The sequence below is a fragment of the Alligator sinensis genome, unplaced genomic scaffold (assembly GCF_000455745.1).
Source record: "Alligator sinensis unplaced genomic scaffold, ASM45574v1 scaffold465_2, whole genome shotgun sequence".
In the NCBI taxonomy this organism is placed as follows: domain Eukaryota; kingdom Metazoa; phylum Chordata; order Crocodylia; family Alligatoridae; genus Alligator; species Alligator sinensis.
In genome coordinates, this window is record NW_005842468.1 from 187,591 (window position 1) to 204,055 (window position 16,465).

Below are 16,465 nucleotides of genomic sequence, written 5' to 3' on the forward strand. Positions count from 1 at the left end.
ATAAATGCAAGGAGGGAGGGGCAATAGAAACAAAAAGGAAACATTTTGAGCAAAATATTCCAGAAGTCTTGAGGGATAAGTTTCTGAGTATAGCCTATCCATTAATTTGAGATCTAGTGAGGGAATGGTACAGTTATAGTAGAAGGAAAAACCTATCATGGCAGCAGGCTTCCCGGGTTGTAAAAGAGACCCTGTTTGGGAATATTTTAATGAAGGTTATATCAAACAACAAGTATGCACTTTTTGTAGAAAACATTGATTAAATCGAGCCTTCCTGACTTGTGATTTAAATAAACTTGATTTAAATCAAATCCTCCTTGTAGCAATACATACTGTAGTGTTGCCAATCCCAGTCAAATCATGAGACTTTATAAAAGAGTTTCTTTTTTTTTTTTTTTTTTTTAAAGATACGAGAGTAGGTACTTTTGTCGCATTTCTATTTCTCAATATTAGAAGCTATCAGATGAAAGTTCAGGCTGAAGTGATCATTTTCTCCAGAAGCTTAGGCTCTAATAAAATGGCAGTATCACTAACCCTGTATTAAAATCACAATAGTGGAAACATGGTGCAGACAGATGTGACATTTGCAATCAGGACTCATAGTAGAGATATCTTTTATTAGACCAACAAGATTTTTGCAAAAATTCTTTAATTGCAAGCTTTCAGACACAAACACCTTTCATCAGGCGTTGGAGAAAAGAGTGTAAAAAGATTGTGACCGCCTGAGATCCTGCTCCTGCCTTTGTTTCAAGGTAATCTGCATCATCACAGATACTCACGGGAGGTGAGAAGCTCCATACCAGCTATGAACCGACTCCCCAGAGGAGTTTTCCATCTATTGACTCCTCTGTAAAATCCTGTGAAATACGAACTTTCATTTCTACCCAGAGGAACTTTTACAGTCTTTTCTCCAATGCCTGATGAAGGGTGTTTGTGCCTGAAAGTTTGCAATTAGAGACATTTTTTGTAAATATCTTGTTGGTCTAATAAAAGTTATCATTTCTACTACGAGTCCTGATTGCCTTTTTCTGTACACCAATACGGCTACAACCTGGATACCTGTCTGCATTTTGAAGCATTTAAAAATGGACCATTTCAGCTGTGGACAGGCATACAACTGCCCCACCCACCCCACTCCCAGGTCACACTTCCTAGCTATCACACTTCAAAACTGGTGTGGGTGCCTGCAGGAGTCTGCTCTCTGGCCAGGAGGCTGTGGTTACCTGTGGCTTTACCACCTTCCTCTCTTGCTTCCTTTTTCCCTTCCAGGATAGGCAGTGAGTGGAGTAGAGTGGAGTGGCTTGTTGGTGCCATTTATCCCTGTTTCTCAGAAGCTGTGGCTCTGCTTTGCCCTTCACGATGGGGGAAGGAGAGGAGAGAGATGGAGCTCATGTCAGTGGGTGCTCTCCTGTCAGCTCTGCCTCTTCTCCCAGAGCACTTCCCTGCTGGAACCAAGAGATCCTGTGCTGCTTCCTCTAAAACAGGGAGACCAAACAGAGTTATATGTGGCTTAGGGGTGGGAAAGCAGGAATCCTGGCTACCAATGGCTACCCTTCATCATGACTTTCTCAAGATGTAGTTACTGTTCACAGTTGTAAGAGTTGCTGGGGAAGCTGATGAGAAATGTGGTCCCTACCACATTTTTGGTGTGTGGTTTTTCAGAGGAAAATCATAACCAGCAGTACAAGTATTATCTAGGAAGGAGGACCCGAAGTATAGGCAGCTGGAGGTGGTCATGATATTTTATACTATCCTATTTACGTTGCTGAACACTATGACTAAGGTCCAAGGGCACCTTAGTGCAATGCAGTGTTAAAACACAGTGGTGGCTTATACCAGTTTAGCTAAAGCTTGGCAGCTATGCATGCTGGTAAGTCAGTATGAAGGTATATATAAAGACTGACAACAATGTAAATTAATATATGAATAGTTTTGTACTGGTGTGGTTGCATCCAGACTTCTGGGTTTTATAGCTGAAATTAAATGACTACCAGGCTTGTTCTCTTGGGACAAAAACCATAGTGAATCCTGAAGACAATGTCTGAAGAGCTGGGTAGGGGGAGAGAGTTTTCAGACACTGTTTTGTTCCTAAATTTTTGTTCCTGTGAAATGCTTGGGTGGCAATTACTCTACATTTATAGTATATTAGGCATATTATACAAAAAGAGCAGGAGAGAGGAAATATAGAATAAGAGAGAGAGGAATGGGGAGAGAATTATGAGTAGTTTAAGTGAGGCTGGAGTGAATAGACATATTTTAGCTTTAATCAGCAGAAGAGTAAAATTGTAGAAGTTCATTTGATACCTGTGTCTAAAGGTGTGCTTCATTTGCTCCTTGTATCTAATCTCCAGCTCTCAGTGTTAAGTCCATAGTGTGGACCTTTATTTGTGCAGTTCCATGAATTTCCAGTGGCTTCTCAGTTGGCCCTTTGGCCCCAAACGGTTCCTCTGCTATAGTGTGTTTACTTTTGAAGCTTTGCATGGGAGTAGAACGAAGATATAGGGCGAGTAATAATGTTTCTTTGAGGAAAGTGGTGAATGATACTGGGAGAGAGGAAAAGGGGAAGGTAATGGGTAATGAGACTGTCAGTGCAAAGATGCACACTCCATAAACAAAAACAAAGCTAAAAGTGGAAAAGACTGTATAAGAGCAGTAGATTTTTCAGGTGTCAAAAGTTGACAGCATGTTGCGGTTAGTTGTAGTGCTATTGCAAGGGTTTGTGTCAACGTAGGAGTTATCAGTGCAACTAAAAGCAGATTTATCTGGTGCAAAACTTAAGCCACTTGCTTTGAGTGACTAATTTCATGTGAGCTAAAGTTACTCCTAGTTTGTTAGCTAAAATGATACAATGATTTTGTATCGAGAGCTCATAGAGTCATTTTTTAAAAATTAACTAGAACTATTACTTTAAAATAAGTTTAGTTAACCTATTAGGAGCTTGTCTGGAGACAGATTGTAAATTTAAACGGCCTGGCTTTGGGAGCTTTATTTTGGAAAAGCCACATTGAAGAGGAAAGGTGCATGTCATCAGTTTGATTTATGCAGACTAAGGGTTTTGATTAAATTGGTTAATCTTTGAACATTTTATTTGAACAGAGATGCTTTTAGAACATCGATAATATAATTTTACACAATTTTATCAGGTCATATGTTTTGAAGTCTTTACCTTAAAAAAAAAAAAACAAAACAAAAAAAAAAAAAACAAAAATGAAGCCAGATACTTTCCCACTAGGCTACCATAATCAGTTGGAGATGGAACGTTTTCAGAATATCTCCAAAGGAAGAGTCCCAGGAATGGCTTTAGGATTTTTCAGTCTCTTATGGGAGCAGCACCTTGGTAGAAGACTAGGGACTTTTAAGTCCTCAAAGAAGGCAAAAATTCCCTCCCTTCTCAGAGGCATGTTCCACCTGTCCCCCACCTGCCACTATTCTTGGTGTCCTGGGGTGAAGGGAGCTCCAGACCCCCTCCAGCTGGGCTGTGCAGGGGCCAGTTTCAACCTGAGATAGCAGTGGGCAGACAGGTTCCTACTCCCAGGCTTGTAGGGAACACTGGGGGAACCAGGCAGGGAAGAGAAACCTGCCCGTTCACCACTGCTGCCACTGTCCTAGGATGAGCTAAGCCCCTTGCATAAGCAGGACAGGAACTCCCCTTGCCCCTGGAGAGCATGGAGGGGAAGTTGGGAGGCAGAGTTCTCGCATTCTTTGGGGACCTATAAAGCTCCCCGGCTGCTGCTCCTGTGGCATGGCCAGAAAGGTGGTGTGGTTGCACCACTGCACCCCCTCTGGATCTCCCCTTGAAAGCTCCCATAATTCCTTAATGCTAGAACCATGGATAGGTAACAGAGTTTAAAAGATTATGAAGTAAAACTTGGAGTAAAGACTGTTTTGCTTCTCCTTTGTAATATCTGCCAGTCTGGTACATAAATTTAGTGTAAAAGAATAGGGCAGCTGTCAAGTTGGTCCAGTTGTTTTTATGAATCCCTGTCCATACACAGTGTGGTAATGTTTAGGATTTCAGTCTTTACATTCTGAATTTCTCTCGTATCTGTTTAAAAAATATATGAATATGCCCGATCTAACATCGATCACGAGCAAGAATGCTAATATCTTTGTAGGTGAATTTATTAGTGCCTGCTGACTTTCAAAACAGCCCATTAATAGTTACCCTTTCTCTCAGGGCTGTTCAAGAAATGCCTGAATGTTTACCATGCTGAGGTCATCTGACAGGTGACTTCCTGCACTTTGGGCAAGGCCTGGACCTGATGATCTTGCGAGGAGGTCCCTTCCAGCCCTAACGCCTATGAAATCAGAACACTGTTCCACTTGTCAAAGTCTACAGAGGGTTGATGATAATTTTGTAAAATTTGGTAAAGGTTTAAGTCTCTTTATAGGGCAGATTTAAATCAGAATAATAGAAGTTTTGAGTCGGCCATCTCCACTTCTTTAGGCATTCAAATGATGGAATCTTTGTTTATAGCAGTCTTTTAAAATTGTCAGTTTTTTGCAAACCTGTCAAAAAAAAATCTGCTTTTTTTGGTGTGATGAAAAATGCTTACCTGTCTACAAAACTACTTCTGGAGAAAATGTGTAAAATGTATAGAATGTGTTTCTGTGGACATTGAACAGTCATAAAACATTATTTTCGGGTATGCTGAATTTCAGATTGTCAGGACAATACAGGTTATTTAAAAACAACAACAAACCCTAGTACGTTAGTTAGATGTCTATATTTTCAATTCTCTGTTTGGAAGTGGTGTGTGCTGTTAGATGCAGCTTCATACTTGCATTCAAATAGTCTGTTTGTATTGGTTGTATTGGGTTATCTATTGGCAATTCAAATGCTTCAAATTTTCAGAGCATATGCAGTTTCCAAACTTTATATTTAATATAAGTGCTGTTTGAGGTACATAGATGCTGTATGCAAAAATCTAATCCTGTTATTTTTTTAGGTTCTTGAGATTTAAGAACATGGCAGACATTGACAAGTAAGTAAAGTCTTTTGACCACTAAGTTTGACTGTAACTGTCATAGCCTCCAACAAAGTAGGCTGTAGCTTATGAAAACTCATCACTTTCTGAATGAGTTAATCTTCAAGGTGCTGCTCTGTCTTCTGTTTTACTATATCTGCTGTTCTGTTCTTCCAACTGCTGTTACAACTGAATAGTTCTCTTAATGTAAACAATATTACATTGCCATAAAATCTATTTCATGTTGTATTTCACAAAGTGTTCTGCCAGGATCTTCATAGCAATAGAGATTAAGCAACATTTGACTTGTATGTAATTTATTTAACTACCAGATGTAATTTAAGTAGTGTAATAAAGGATTAAAGCTAGCAGCATTATCGTTACTGCTATCAGGCTGGACATAACTTCTCTGTCCCTGTAGTAAGTGGTTTTCAAATCAATAAATAGTAACCTTCTATGGAGTATATACCCATTTTATAGATGGAGAAATGCTGTGAGCGAGGAAATTGGTTGATTTGCTTGAGGTCAACCAGACAGTTGGAAGGGAATCTCCAAAATGGGATTAGATAGGAATCATTTTCAGAATTCTGTTCCTTTCTGTGAACTGCTAAACCACTATTTGATTATCAGACTGGTAAAATCAATAGATTTATTTCTGGTCAGATTTTACTTGGGAAAGGAAATTCAGACCAAAATAGAATGCATCATTCTGTTGTTTATACTGGGACTTAATATAGTATTTGTAACTAGCTTTGTAGACCAAGCTCTAAATTGTGTGTTGTTTAAAAAAAAAAATGGGGGTGGGAATAGGTAACAATAACCTCTTGACCCTCAAATTTAATATTTCTAATAGCAAAGAACAGGCTGAACTTGACCAGCAGGATATGGAAGATGTTGAAGAAGTAGAAGAAGAAGAAACCGGTGAGGATGCCAACAGCAAAGGTAATACATATATTAAGACACTTTGAACTATTGCATACTGGCATCCAAAGAAATATTAAAGGCACCTAAAGTAGCTAATATGAATCCTAATATTAGTCATAAATTCCTTAACCACAGAATATTATTCTTCTACATCAGTGGTTCCCAGCCTTTTTTCGCCACGACCCGCTGCTGGGAGCAGAGTGCGGCTGCAGTGCTGGCAGCCCAGGGGCAGGGGAGCTCCCAGCATGCAGTACGGCTTGTATTTTGTGTGCAGTGCTGCGAGGCCCCTGTGACCCTCATTTGGGTCGTAACCCGAGGTTAGGAACCGCTGTTTTACATGATTTGCAGTGATTATTTACTACTTCAGTAGTGTCTATAGCAGGGGTTGGCAACCCCTGGCGCACATGCCAGAGCATGACACACAAGGCCATTTTCCTTGGCACGTCACAGGTGGCCCACGCTCTGGGCAACTGTTGCTAACCCTAGAGCCTGGGCTGCTTGCAGCAGGAAGCTGCAAGCCCTGCTGCAGGCAGCTCACAGGGTCTCTGTGGCAGGCAGCCAGGAGGTGTGTGCGCACCCACTGCTGCTACAGAGCTGGTACTGGGGCTCCAGACACTGCTGCAGCTGTTTGCAACCTGCCTGCTGCAGCTGCCCAGAGCCCAGGCCAACTGTGGCAGGCAGCTGGGAGGCTGCAGACTGCTGCACCATAGTCTAGCGCCCTGACTGGGCTTTGTGGTGGTGGTGGCTGCACATGTCTCTGGGCGGATGGTCGGGAAGAGGCCAGGGCAATGCAATCTCGGCCCTTCCCACAGTGTCTGCCCAGAGGTGCGCATGCTCCCACCGCCAGCAGTGAGGATCAGGCCCCTTGCAGCCTACCCCTGGCTTGTCAAGTGGAGGCATGGGTCAAGGTTGGGACATTTTTGGCGCTCCTGCCAAAAAACTTGTCAATCCCTGGTCTATTGTCATTATTTTTATTAGCCATAGCAAGCAGCAGTTCAGCAGATTTTCTGTTTATCAATGCATGACAAAGCTTTTGCCAGTTTCCATGTCTGTCAGTGTTCACAAATTAACCTTACCATTAATTTAGCTTAATTTCATAAACTATTCAGGTTCAAAGCAATTGTTACAATAAATGGGGAATGAGTAAAAACAAGTAAAAGCAAAACCGAAGAACTTCTCATCCTAGAACGCTTTGCTTGACAGTTTTCTGTGTAATACAATTGCTCCTTGGAGTCTAATAAAGAATTTGAAAAGTAAATAGATAAAGATTTATGTGAATAGCAACAAATGATTTTTGTTTTATCTAAAGCTGAAAATCTATTATAGAATTGCTAGATCTGTTGAAATGCTAGATTAAAGTAACTATTTGAGCATGATAAAGATACTGTAAAAATGTTTATAGCTCAAGTATGAAAAGAATATTATTATATTTTTATTTTAGCTCGACAGCTGACTGTGCAGATGATGCAAAATCCTCAGATTCTTGCAGCCCTTCAGGAAAGACTTGATGGTCTGGTAGGAACATCTACAGGATATATAGAAAGGTATGACTTGTTCTCATTTGCTGTTTGTTGCAATATGTTTGTTTATATTATTTTACTTTTTTGTTGTTATGAAGTAATCTTGAGGTATATAGAAGTACTCAACATTATTCGGGGAATTTCTTTACTTCTAAACAATATTTAATGCTAGTAATTTTAAATTACTGCTCATGCCATAATAGGTGGAGAAACAGCTAACTTTTAGTCTAAAAGAATATAATAAACTTCAGGATGGAAAACACCAGGCACTGAATCTCTTCATGACAACTTTGAGAAGGGAGAGGAGATAATGAGCTTGTTGTGGCATATGTTTTATGTCTTTACAAGGTGCCTCTAATTGCCTTAAGATTGTTTTTACAGCCCTGCACTGGCTTCTTAAAAAGTATCAGTATCTTGAATGGTCTTGGAACTGGTGTTTAAAAATTGTCTGATTTGGTCCTCTTGTTTTGGGGTATTCTTTTTGCATCAAAGCCACAAAGACTTGCAGAGTTGTCAATGTTGGATTGTCAGTGGCTGATGCAAATTGCTTGCATATAGAGCAGGGATGGGCAATTATTTTGGGCAGAGGGCCGCTTACCCAGTTTTGGCAAGCTGTCGAGGGCTGCGTGGGTAGCCCCACTCCTTGAGAGGTGCCCCGCCCTCTGGTCGCCATCTTGGGACCAATGTCCCAACATCTTGGGATCAGTGTCCCATGGCGAGCACTGGTGGGGCCCAGAGCAGGGTACAGGCTGGCAGCGGTCTATAGACCTGGGCTGGGATGCACCAGCAGAGAAAGGGGGGAGCTGGTCCGGTTCCATAGAGCTCCTGCCGGCCAGGACCCTGTACCCCTGCCACCCTACTCTGCGCCCTGCTGGCGCTGGCCCCGGGATACTGGTGCGGGCCCTGTGCTTCTGTGTCCGCTCACTCCCAGTGTGCTTCACCCCCCCCCCCCCCCCCCCCCCACGGCGGGGGTGGGGAGGGGCAGTACACAGCCCCAACCCCTTGCTCTCTGGCCTGTTAGGACCTGTTAGGCCATTCTATCTGGCCCACGGGGCCCCCCAAAAATTTAGAAAAATAATATTTACCTGCCCCGGCTGCCTGTCATGAGGCCCTCGATGGCTTGCCAAAACTCAGTAAGCGTCCCTCCACCTGAAATAGTTGCCCGCCCCTGGTATAAGGGAAGGCCAGTGTTGTGGGAGCTTATAAGCTCCCACAATTGTGTAAAAATAATAACATCCAGGAAAGTAGCCAAGTGGGCATGAAGCAGAAGGGGGAAATGCCTTAAACCTGTAGATGACTACTGCTATGCCATTTAAGGGTAAAAGTACAGGAGGAAACGTAATTTCAAGCTCTTCAGGCTTTAGGTGTAGTAGGAGACAATGAGGCAGAAAAGCAAAGTTGCAGTCAGAGCAGCAGGCACTTCCTGTTCCTGCCAAGAAACTTCAGAATGGAATTTTCTCAGTGGATAGTGGAGAAGCTTAAAAGTGCATCATCGTTAGGATTTAACATTTAATTCAAAATCTGTGTACCAGAATGCTATACTTCTGTTCTAAATACTGTATAATATTGGAATTTTATATATTCTCTTTTCTGTTTTTCTTGATTAATTAATTAATTAATCTTTACTAATCTTCCAGGTCCTTCATCTAAGAAGTGAACAGCATAAGTCATAATATTGATTTTTTTTCATGCCATTCCTCTAGTCAACTGCTTCCACTAAGATACTGTACCATTTCTTCATCTATTCAAGTACAGTAGCACATCCTCTACTATAAAAGCATTTTAACTTGGTTTTATTCTACTGAAAACTTATCTAACTGTTCAGTGAAAAGATGCTGGAGAAAGTAACAAGAGTAACTTGTTGAGCCTGCTTTTTTCAAATATATGTATGCATGTAGCTTTCAAAATGTCCCTCATGCTCTTGTTTTCCAATTAGTATTTTAAGTATACGTGTGCACTTCCCTGGACATTGGTTAGAGTTGGCTGCATGGCAAGGGGCAAATTTCATAACGATTCTATGGCTGTGTAATATGCATGCCTCTGTTCTCTAGTCTGAGCACCCAGGAAGTTTGTTCTCAGCCAGTATTGAGTCTTTCTTTTCTTTGCCCCATGAGGGTATATTAACTCATCTGCTACGCTTTCTTATTTTCTGAAGCTTATAAATGGATTTTAATCAACTAGAAATCTCTTGCTGCAAAATGAGACTACTACAGCAGATGACTGTTTTGCAGCAGAACTCTATTTAATAACTGGGCCACCCCAATATAAGCAGCCCACAAATTCCTCTTAAGACTTTACTAGAATTTATCAGAAACTGGCCTTTCCATTCCAGAATGTAACAAACAACTTTAATAGTTCTCATGGAATGGGAGCTTCAGAAATCCATTTGGAACACATCAGCTTTTTATTTTGATCCTTCTGAAAGGTGTTTTTGAAGGGTTTGGGAACTTCTTAAAGTAGGGGTGCACCAATCAAGATTTTTTTGGCCAATACTGATGGCCAATTATTAACAAGCCATATCGGCTGATGCCCATCTCATAGCCAATATGCAGCCCGGCAGCTTGGAGAGCAGAATCCAGCTAGTAAGTCTGTGGGACGGCGGAGGTGTGGGGAGCACAGATCAAGGCCCCCCCAGTGAGTGGGACTGGGGCAGGGTGGGCTTAGCCCAGCCAGGGCAGTGAATGCACTGCTGCCGGGAGCAGGGTGAAGCCAAGGGCAGCTCGCCCAGGGAGTGAGTGGAGGGGGGACAGCTCCCTGCTGCTGTGCTCACTCCCAGCGGGAAGCTGGACCGGAGCCATGCTCAGGGCAGGCAGCGGCAGTGCTGGGAGTGGGGGCTACAGGGAATACTGGGGTGGCTGTAGCCACTCCAGAGCCCTCCTCTCTCAACACCACCACCGCCCACCCTGAGTGCAGCTTCAGCTCAGCCTACCTGCCAGAAAGAACCAGGCACAGTCCCTGGCCCCAAGCCCACAGTGGGCAGCCCACCTTCATCCCATGCAGAAATCGGGGGGGGCGGCATGTGCCCCCCCATGTCTCCTCCAGGGGTGCATGCGGCAGCAGGGAGCTGCTCCCCACCATGCCCTGAGACAAGCTGCCTGCAGCTCCACCCCACTCCTGGCAGGGGCACATTCCCTGCTTTGGCTAGGCAGCACCTGCCCCAGCCCCAGTTTTTCCCTCACTGTGGGAGTCTCTATCTGCCCCCTCCCCCTTCTTTCCACCCTTCCTCCCCACAGATTTCCTGGCAGACACTGCTCTCCACGTTGCCCAGCTGCATTCCTGGTTGTGTGCATGCTGCGTCCATATGCATGTGTGTAACGTTTATCAGTGACGTTACTGGCTACACCAAAACAGGCTGATTGCTGATAATGGTAATTTTCCTTTTATCAGTGCCTATCTGATATGGAATGATACATCATTGCACCTCTATCTTAAAGCCTTGGCAACTTTGAATTTATACTCCAGAAGTCCTGGTTCTGGGGATTGCCTCATGACTTTGGGGGACTGAAGTAAAAACTTTCTGGAAGTCTGGGTTGTTGAGGAAGGAGAAGAGGTTCTCTAGCAGTCGGTCAGGTAGCCCCTGAGGAACAGGACACATAGGGTATCAGAAAATCAGGCAGGTTTCTGTTAGAGAATTTCTAACCATGTCTAGATTTTGACTTTTACACCAAAGTAATTGCTTTGCAACCCTCCTCAGTGTTATTACACTAATATCACTGAAGCCTTGCTTCATACGTGATGTTAAAGGCTTTCTGTAGGTCAGAGCTTGGAGACCTTGTTCTGCTTTTGTATTCATTCAGTTGGCTTTTGAAAAGCAGATCAAATCATGATTGGATGTCTTGCATGTGTTCTTCCTTCAGCTGTATTTCTTTTAGACTTGTAACCTGGTAGAGACTTTCTTCATAACTGCTTATCAGTTTTGTCATAAAAATAAAAAATGTGTAAAACTTATACATAAGTTTCAGTTGAACCTTGGAAGAGATTGGCATTGGCAGTTTTTGTATTTTACTTTTCTATCAAATATAATTTATGCTAAGGAATCTAGGATATTTATTGTGAAAGGTTCACCTGCATTAAATTACTGTGGCTTACTCTTGATTTATATAAAAGCTTCTGCGTGGAAATATAGATTTTTGAGCATCTCTTTCTTGATATTTTATATACAGTTACTAGAACCTGTCCAATGTCCTTGAACGTTAAAACAATACTTGCATGTGGCATTCAAATGAGTGATAATTGTATGGTCTACTTCAGTCTTACTAACATTCCTTCTTAATCCCTTTTCACCATTAACTTTTTGCCAGTCACTGAAGTTTCTCTTATTTTTGCCATTCCTGAAAGTTAAGTTTGCAGCAAAACATTTAGTAAGAGATTTGACTATAATTTATGGAACATGTCTTCTGGAGAATGTAAAATAACATGAGCATTATAGATGAGTACAATATAAAACTTTTCTAAATTTTCATTAATGAATTTCTTTGGTAGTATATTCTATGGACGTGTTCTTCCAAAATCAGAAAAGGGCAAGGTAGATACTGAATTATTGGTAACTAGAAATTGATATCTTACTAGTGAGTAAGTGCTTGTGTGTTAAAATTGTTAAGGAAGGGTGACAGTTCTGCACTTCTGCCATCAACGTTGAGGTGGGTAGAGTAACAAAAGCACTCATCCTCAGTTTATTGTGGCCAGTCTAGCACCTTGCTTAGTTAAGTAGACGAGTCCTAACAATCTTAAATGTTAAGATTAGGAACTAGATGAAAATCTAGTTCCTAATTCTATACTTACACCTTGAAATTATTTGGTGTATTATGGTGGCATTTAAATAATTCCTTTGTGAAAATGCATCAAATATTTTTTAAAAAAATCTTGCTTTTTTTTACTTACAGAGAGGCAGTGAAAGGACTGACTTTACTGTTTATCCTTTTTTAGCCATTCATACTTGCCCAAGAATGAAATGCGAAAGGTTTTTTAGCACAGTATCGATAGTCATAGATGAGAGAGTTATATTTAATTTGGACTTTTAGGGTGTAAATATCGGCTCTACTGTTAATTTCAAGTTGTGCATATTACGCTATCCTGAGACCTTATGAAGTATATTTTGCATTTTTATATTAGGTTTATGCAGAATACTTGATCTCAGATTTCAAACTATAACAAGCTGCTTTTGTGCTCCACTGCCATTGGAACATAAACATAAAAGTCACCAAACTGGCCCTAGGAGCATCATTAGTCCAAGCCATTAGTTTTCAACCTGTGGTCCACGGACCCTGGAGTCTGCAGACTGTATAAGGCAGGGGTAGGCAAAATACTGCCTGTGGGCTGGATCTGGCCTGCTAGGCCATTCTCTCTGTCCTGTGGGGCCCCTAACATTTTTTTAAAAATATTAATATTTATCTGCCCCTGGCTCCTGTCAAAAATTCTGTGCTGCCTCTCTGGGCCAGGTCCCTGCCAGGTCGTGCCACCCCCAGCGGCTTTGGGCAGCCCCCCACGCTGCCCCCTGAGACAGCCAGGAGCTTTCTCGGGGGCCCCCGTGCTCCTCGTGACAGCAGGAGCTTCTGGAGCAGAAAAGCAGCCACACTCCTGCTCCTGGTGCAGCCTCCCTGCCTGTCCCAGGGCTGGGGGGCAAGCTGCCAGCAGGCCTGTGCGGGACAGGGTGGCCTGATTTCCGCCCCCCCCCCGCACCAGCTCTCACCAGGGCTATTTGTGGGGAGGCGGCAGCCAGGCTGTTGCTGTCCCAAGCCTCAGGCGCAGGATGTAATGCTGCCGCGAGGCTTGCGGCAGCAAGGGCTTGGCTGGCTCTGCCCACAGCCAGTCCCGGGGTGTGGTGCCACATTGGCGGGGGAAGGCCTAGGCCCCCAGGTGGGACTGCAGACCAGGGGCCTGACAGTAGCTTGCCCCCTGCCCTAGGATGGGCAGGGAGGCTCTGCCAGGAGCAGGATTAGGCCCACGGACACTTCTGCATTCCAGAGGTTACCGCAGCTGCCAGGAACCCGGGGCCGTCTAGGAAGGGCCTGGCCAGCACTGGGGACAGTGCAGGGGTGTGGCCAAGGCTGCTGGGGGCAGCACAAGCCGGTGGGGACCTGGCATGGGGCACTAGAAGCCTGGGGAGGCTCCCCCAAAGTTGGATCTGAGCAGCTGCACCAGCACGCTCAGGCTCTGGGCTATTGCAGGAGGGGTGCTGACGGGCTCTGTGGGGAGTGTGCAGGACACTCCCATGTACACCCCACATACCCTCAAACCCTTCTCAAACCCCACAGCCACACACCTCCTCCACACACAGTTGCACATCCCACAAATACCTCCCATGTGTGCATGCATCCACACACGCGCACACTATACAAAAATAAGGGTGCATTTTGAGCTATTATGCAGTTGCTGCTACATATAAAGCACAAACACACATATCAGGACAAACCTTTTTTTTAATTGAATTAAATTATGTACTAAAAATCAAATATATTTTTTTTTCCCCGGTTCTAAGATAGCAAACTCTCTTCCCCGAAGGAGTACTCCTTGGGGCAAGGGGAGGGACTTCTGGTGGCAAGGGTCATAGTGTAGGGGCGGGACTTCCAGTTCCAAGATGGCGACCAGGGGGCAGGGCACCTGTCAAGGAGTGGGGCTACTCATATGGCCCTCGACAGCTTGCCAAAACTTGGTAAGTGGCCCTCTGCCCGAAATAATTGCCCGCCCCTGCTCTAAGGGGTCTGCAAAAGATGACTGTGATCAGTTGAAAAGTATGTGAATACCTACGTTTACCATTCAGAGGGTTCAGCACCTCCTTTCAAATTGTTTTTAGACATCTGCAAATGAAAAAGGTTGAAAACAATTGGTCTAAACAATCCTGTAATACTTAGAAGTTGTCATCTATCAGGGTAGGCTAGAGTTTTCATTTAGTCTGCTGAATAGGCTCATAATAACTAATATAGGTAATCCAGTGTAACATTAATCAGGTAGCTGCAGTCTTATTCTGCAGAACTGGACCAGCTCACTCTTGGTCCAGGATTTGGAACATAAACCATATATACAGCCCGCTGCACCTGCAGACTGCACTGTGTATCTGAGGATCTGGGTCTTAGTCTTTGTAACATACTAGTACTTGCCTTACTTGTTATATCTAAGTTGTAGTGACAAATAAGAATAACAGCTCAGGGGGTTGCAACTGATTAGTCTTATTTCAGTGATTCTCAACCAGGGTGCTGTGGCACCCTGTTAGGTACGCAGACATGATTAACAAGATCAATCCAGAGATTTCAAATAGGAATCTGTAGTTTTTGAAACATTCTGGCCTGTTGTGGTCTGTATGTGTTCTTTACAGCAGAAATACTATTCTGTATTTTCTGTAGTCAAAAAAACAAGTGAAAATTAAGAGTTGGCATTTTCCAAGGGTTGCCTCAAGTTTGCGGGGTGGCTTGAGCCTTAAAAGGTTGAAAACCACTAGACTATTCTATAGTAAAGGTTACTTAAATACTTTTCAGCGTGTTTATAAAATAATTTGTTTTCCTTGACAAACCAATCCTTGTCACTTATGGAAATCCTATGTAATAGCTTCTTGGCTTTTAGCTAGCTAAAAACCAGACATAAATCCTAAAGTTGCTTGGCTTTTCCTAGGGAAGCATAAGAATTTAGCTTGTCATCTTGATAGTGTGACCCAACTTTGCACGAGAAAGTCAGTACTCTGATAGTCAAGTGAGTCAAAGGAGTGTTAATCTAATTTGAGTTCAATTAATGTGTCCTGTTAAGAAAGCAGTCTTGCATTATTGATTCTGACTTAAGTCAAGAACTTGTGCAGTAAAACTGCTCCCCCCTCTTTTTTTGTTATTACTTTCTCCCTAACCTTAATGAAACCTCATAAGAGCCTGCACTAACAATTTGATTTAGCGTGGGATAGAGCGGGTATGTTCTGCTTTCATAGCTTGAAGTATGAAAAGTAGTAAATGCAACATAACTATTTGACAGAAGTTGGCTAGTGAGGATGCAATTGATGAGTCAGTATGTGCTTTTGTTTTGGTGGTTTTCTTACGAAATTCATTGACAAATGGTAATAATAATTTTGCATAACTGAAACTTTCAGCTTGCCCAAAGTAGTTAAGAGACGGGTGAATGCTCTCAAGAATCTTCAAGTTAAGTGTGCACAGATTGAAGCAAAGTTTTATGAAGAAGTTCATGAACTGGAAAGAAAATACGCAGCTCTCTATCAACCCTTATTTGATAAGGTAATAACTTCATGCCATTTGGATTTAACTGAAATATCAAAGAAAAGATTCCAAGGGAATATACTATGGGTATTCACATATCACGCATACCTTTTCCACAAATATCAGCTTCCCAAAATTGGGATGTGTGTCTTAAGGAGGGAAGCTGATTTTCTGCCCAGAATAGAAGTACCCTGCTTTGATTCCTGCCCCACCATGCAGCAGCAGCAGCAGTGGTGTTATTATTCAGGAAGCTGAGGGAATCAGTTGACTTGATTTTTCTTCACTCCACAGGTGTTAAAGATCAACTCCCCTTTTCACTGGACTTGATATTCCATTAAATTTGCTGTCTGCTAGCTGTTCTCAGTGTCTCTTCCCCTATTTCACAGCCCTGGAGACACTTTAATTCTTTTCAAAATAGTTGAGTCTCTCATGGAGATCAGTCTTCAGCAGCAGCCAAACAGAAAAGGGAGAGTGAGTTATATGAAGGTTATGATAGGTCCCTGCTCTGTGTAGTCATAACTCCAGCAAAATCTTTTTCTTCATTCTGCCTTCCCAAAAACAAGGTGCATGTCTTATTTAGGGGCATTTGGTACATGAGAAAATATGGTATATCAGTGTTGAATGTCAGTGCTCAAAAGTACTTTAAACCCATACTAGTCCAGATTGGCTAACACCTGTTCACATAGATGCCTGCATTGGAGTCAGAGTGATTAAGGAGTTGCCTGTCTACCAGACTGTGGTCTAAACAATTCCACTGTCTTGGGTCCCATCCAGTATGCTGTAGACAGATGTCAGAAGAGGTAGAAATCCCCTTGGTATTGGATGCTATAGAAAGGAATAAATGAAGCTAGTAAAACCACCC

General features: G+C 42.8%; 1 protein-coding gene across 1 annotated transcript in view; it reads left to right on the top strand.

Annotated features, from left to right (window-relative positions):
- The first annotated feature begins 4,949 nt into the window (after positions 1 to 4,949).
- Positions 4,950 to 16,465, top strand: part of NAP1L1 (nucleosome assembly protein 1 like 1) — a 28,269-nt gene continuing 16,753 nt past the window's right edge. The window contains exons 1-4 of the mRNA XM_014523284.2: positions 4,950 to 4,985; positions 5,821 to 5,909; positions 7,333 to 7,435; positions 15,480 to 15,621. Coding sequence (XP_014378770.1) covers positions 4,969 to 4,985; positions 5,821 to 5,909; positions 7,333 to 7,435; positions 15,480 to 15,621 — 351 coding nt within the window. The 5' untranslated portion in view covers positions 4,950 to 4,968. The remainder of the gene's footprint in view (positions 4,986 to 5,820; positions 5,910 to 7,332; positions 7,436 to 15,479; positions 15,622 to 16,465) is intronic.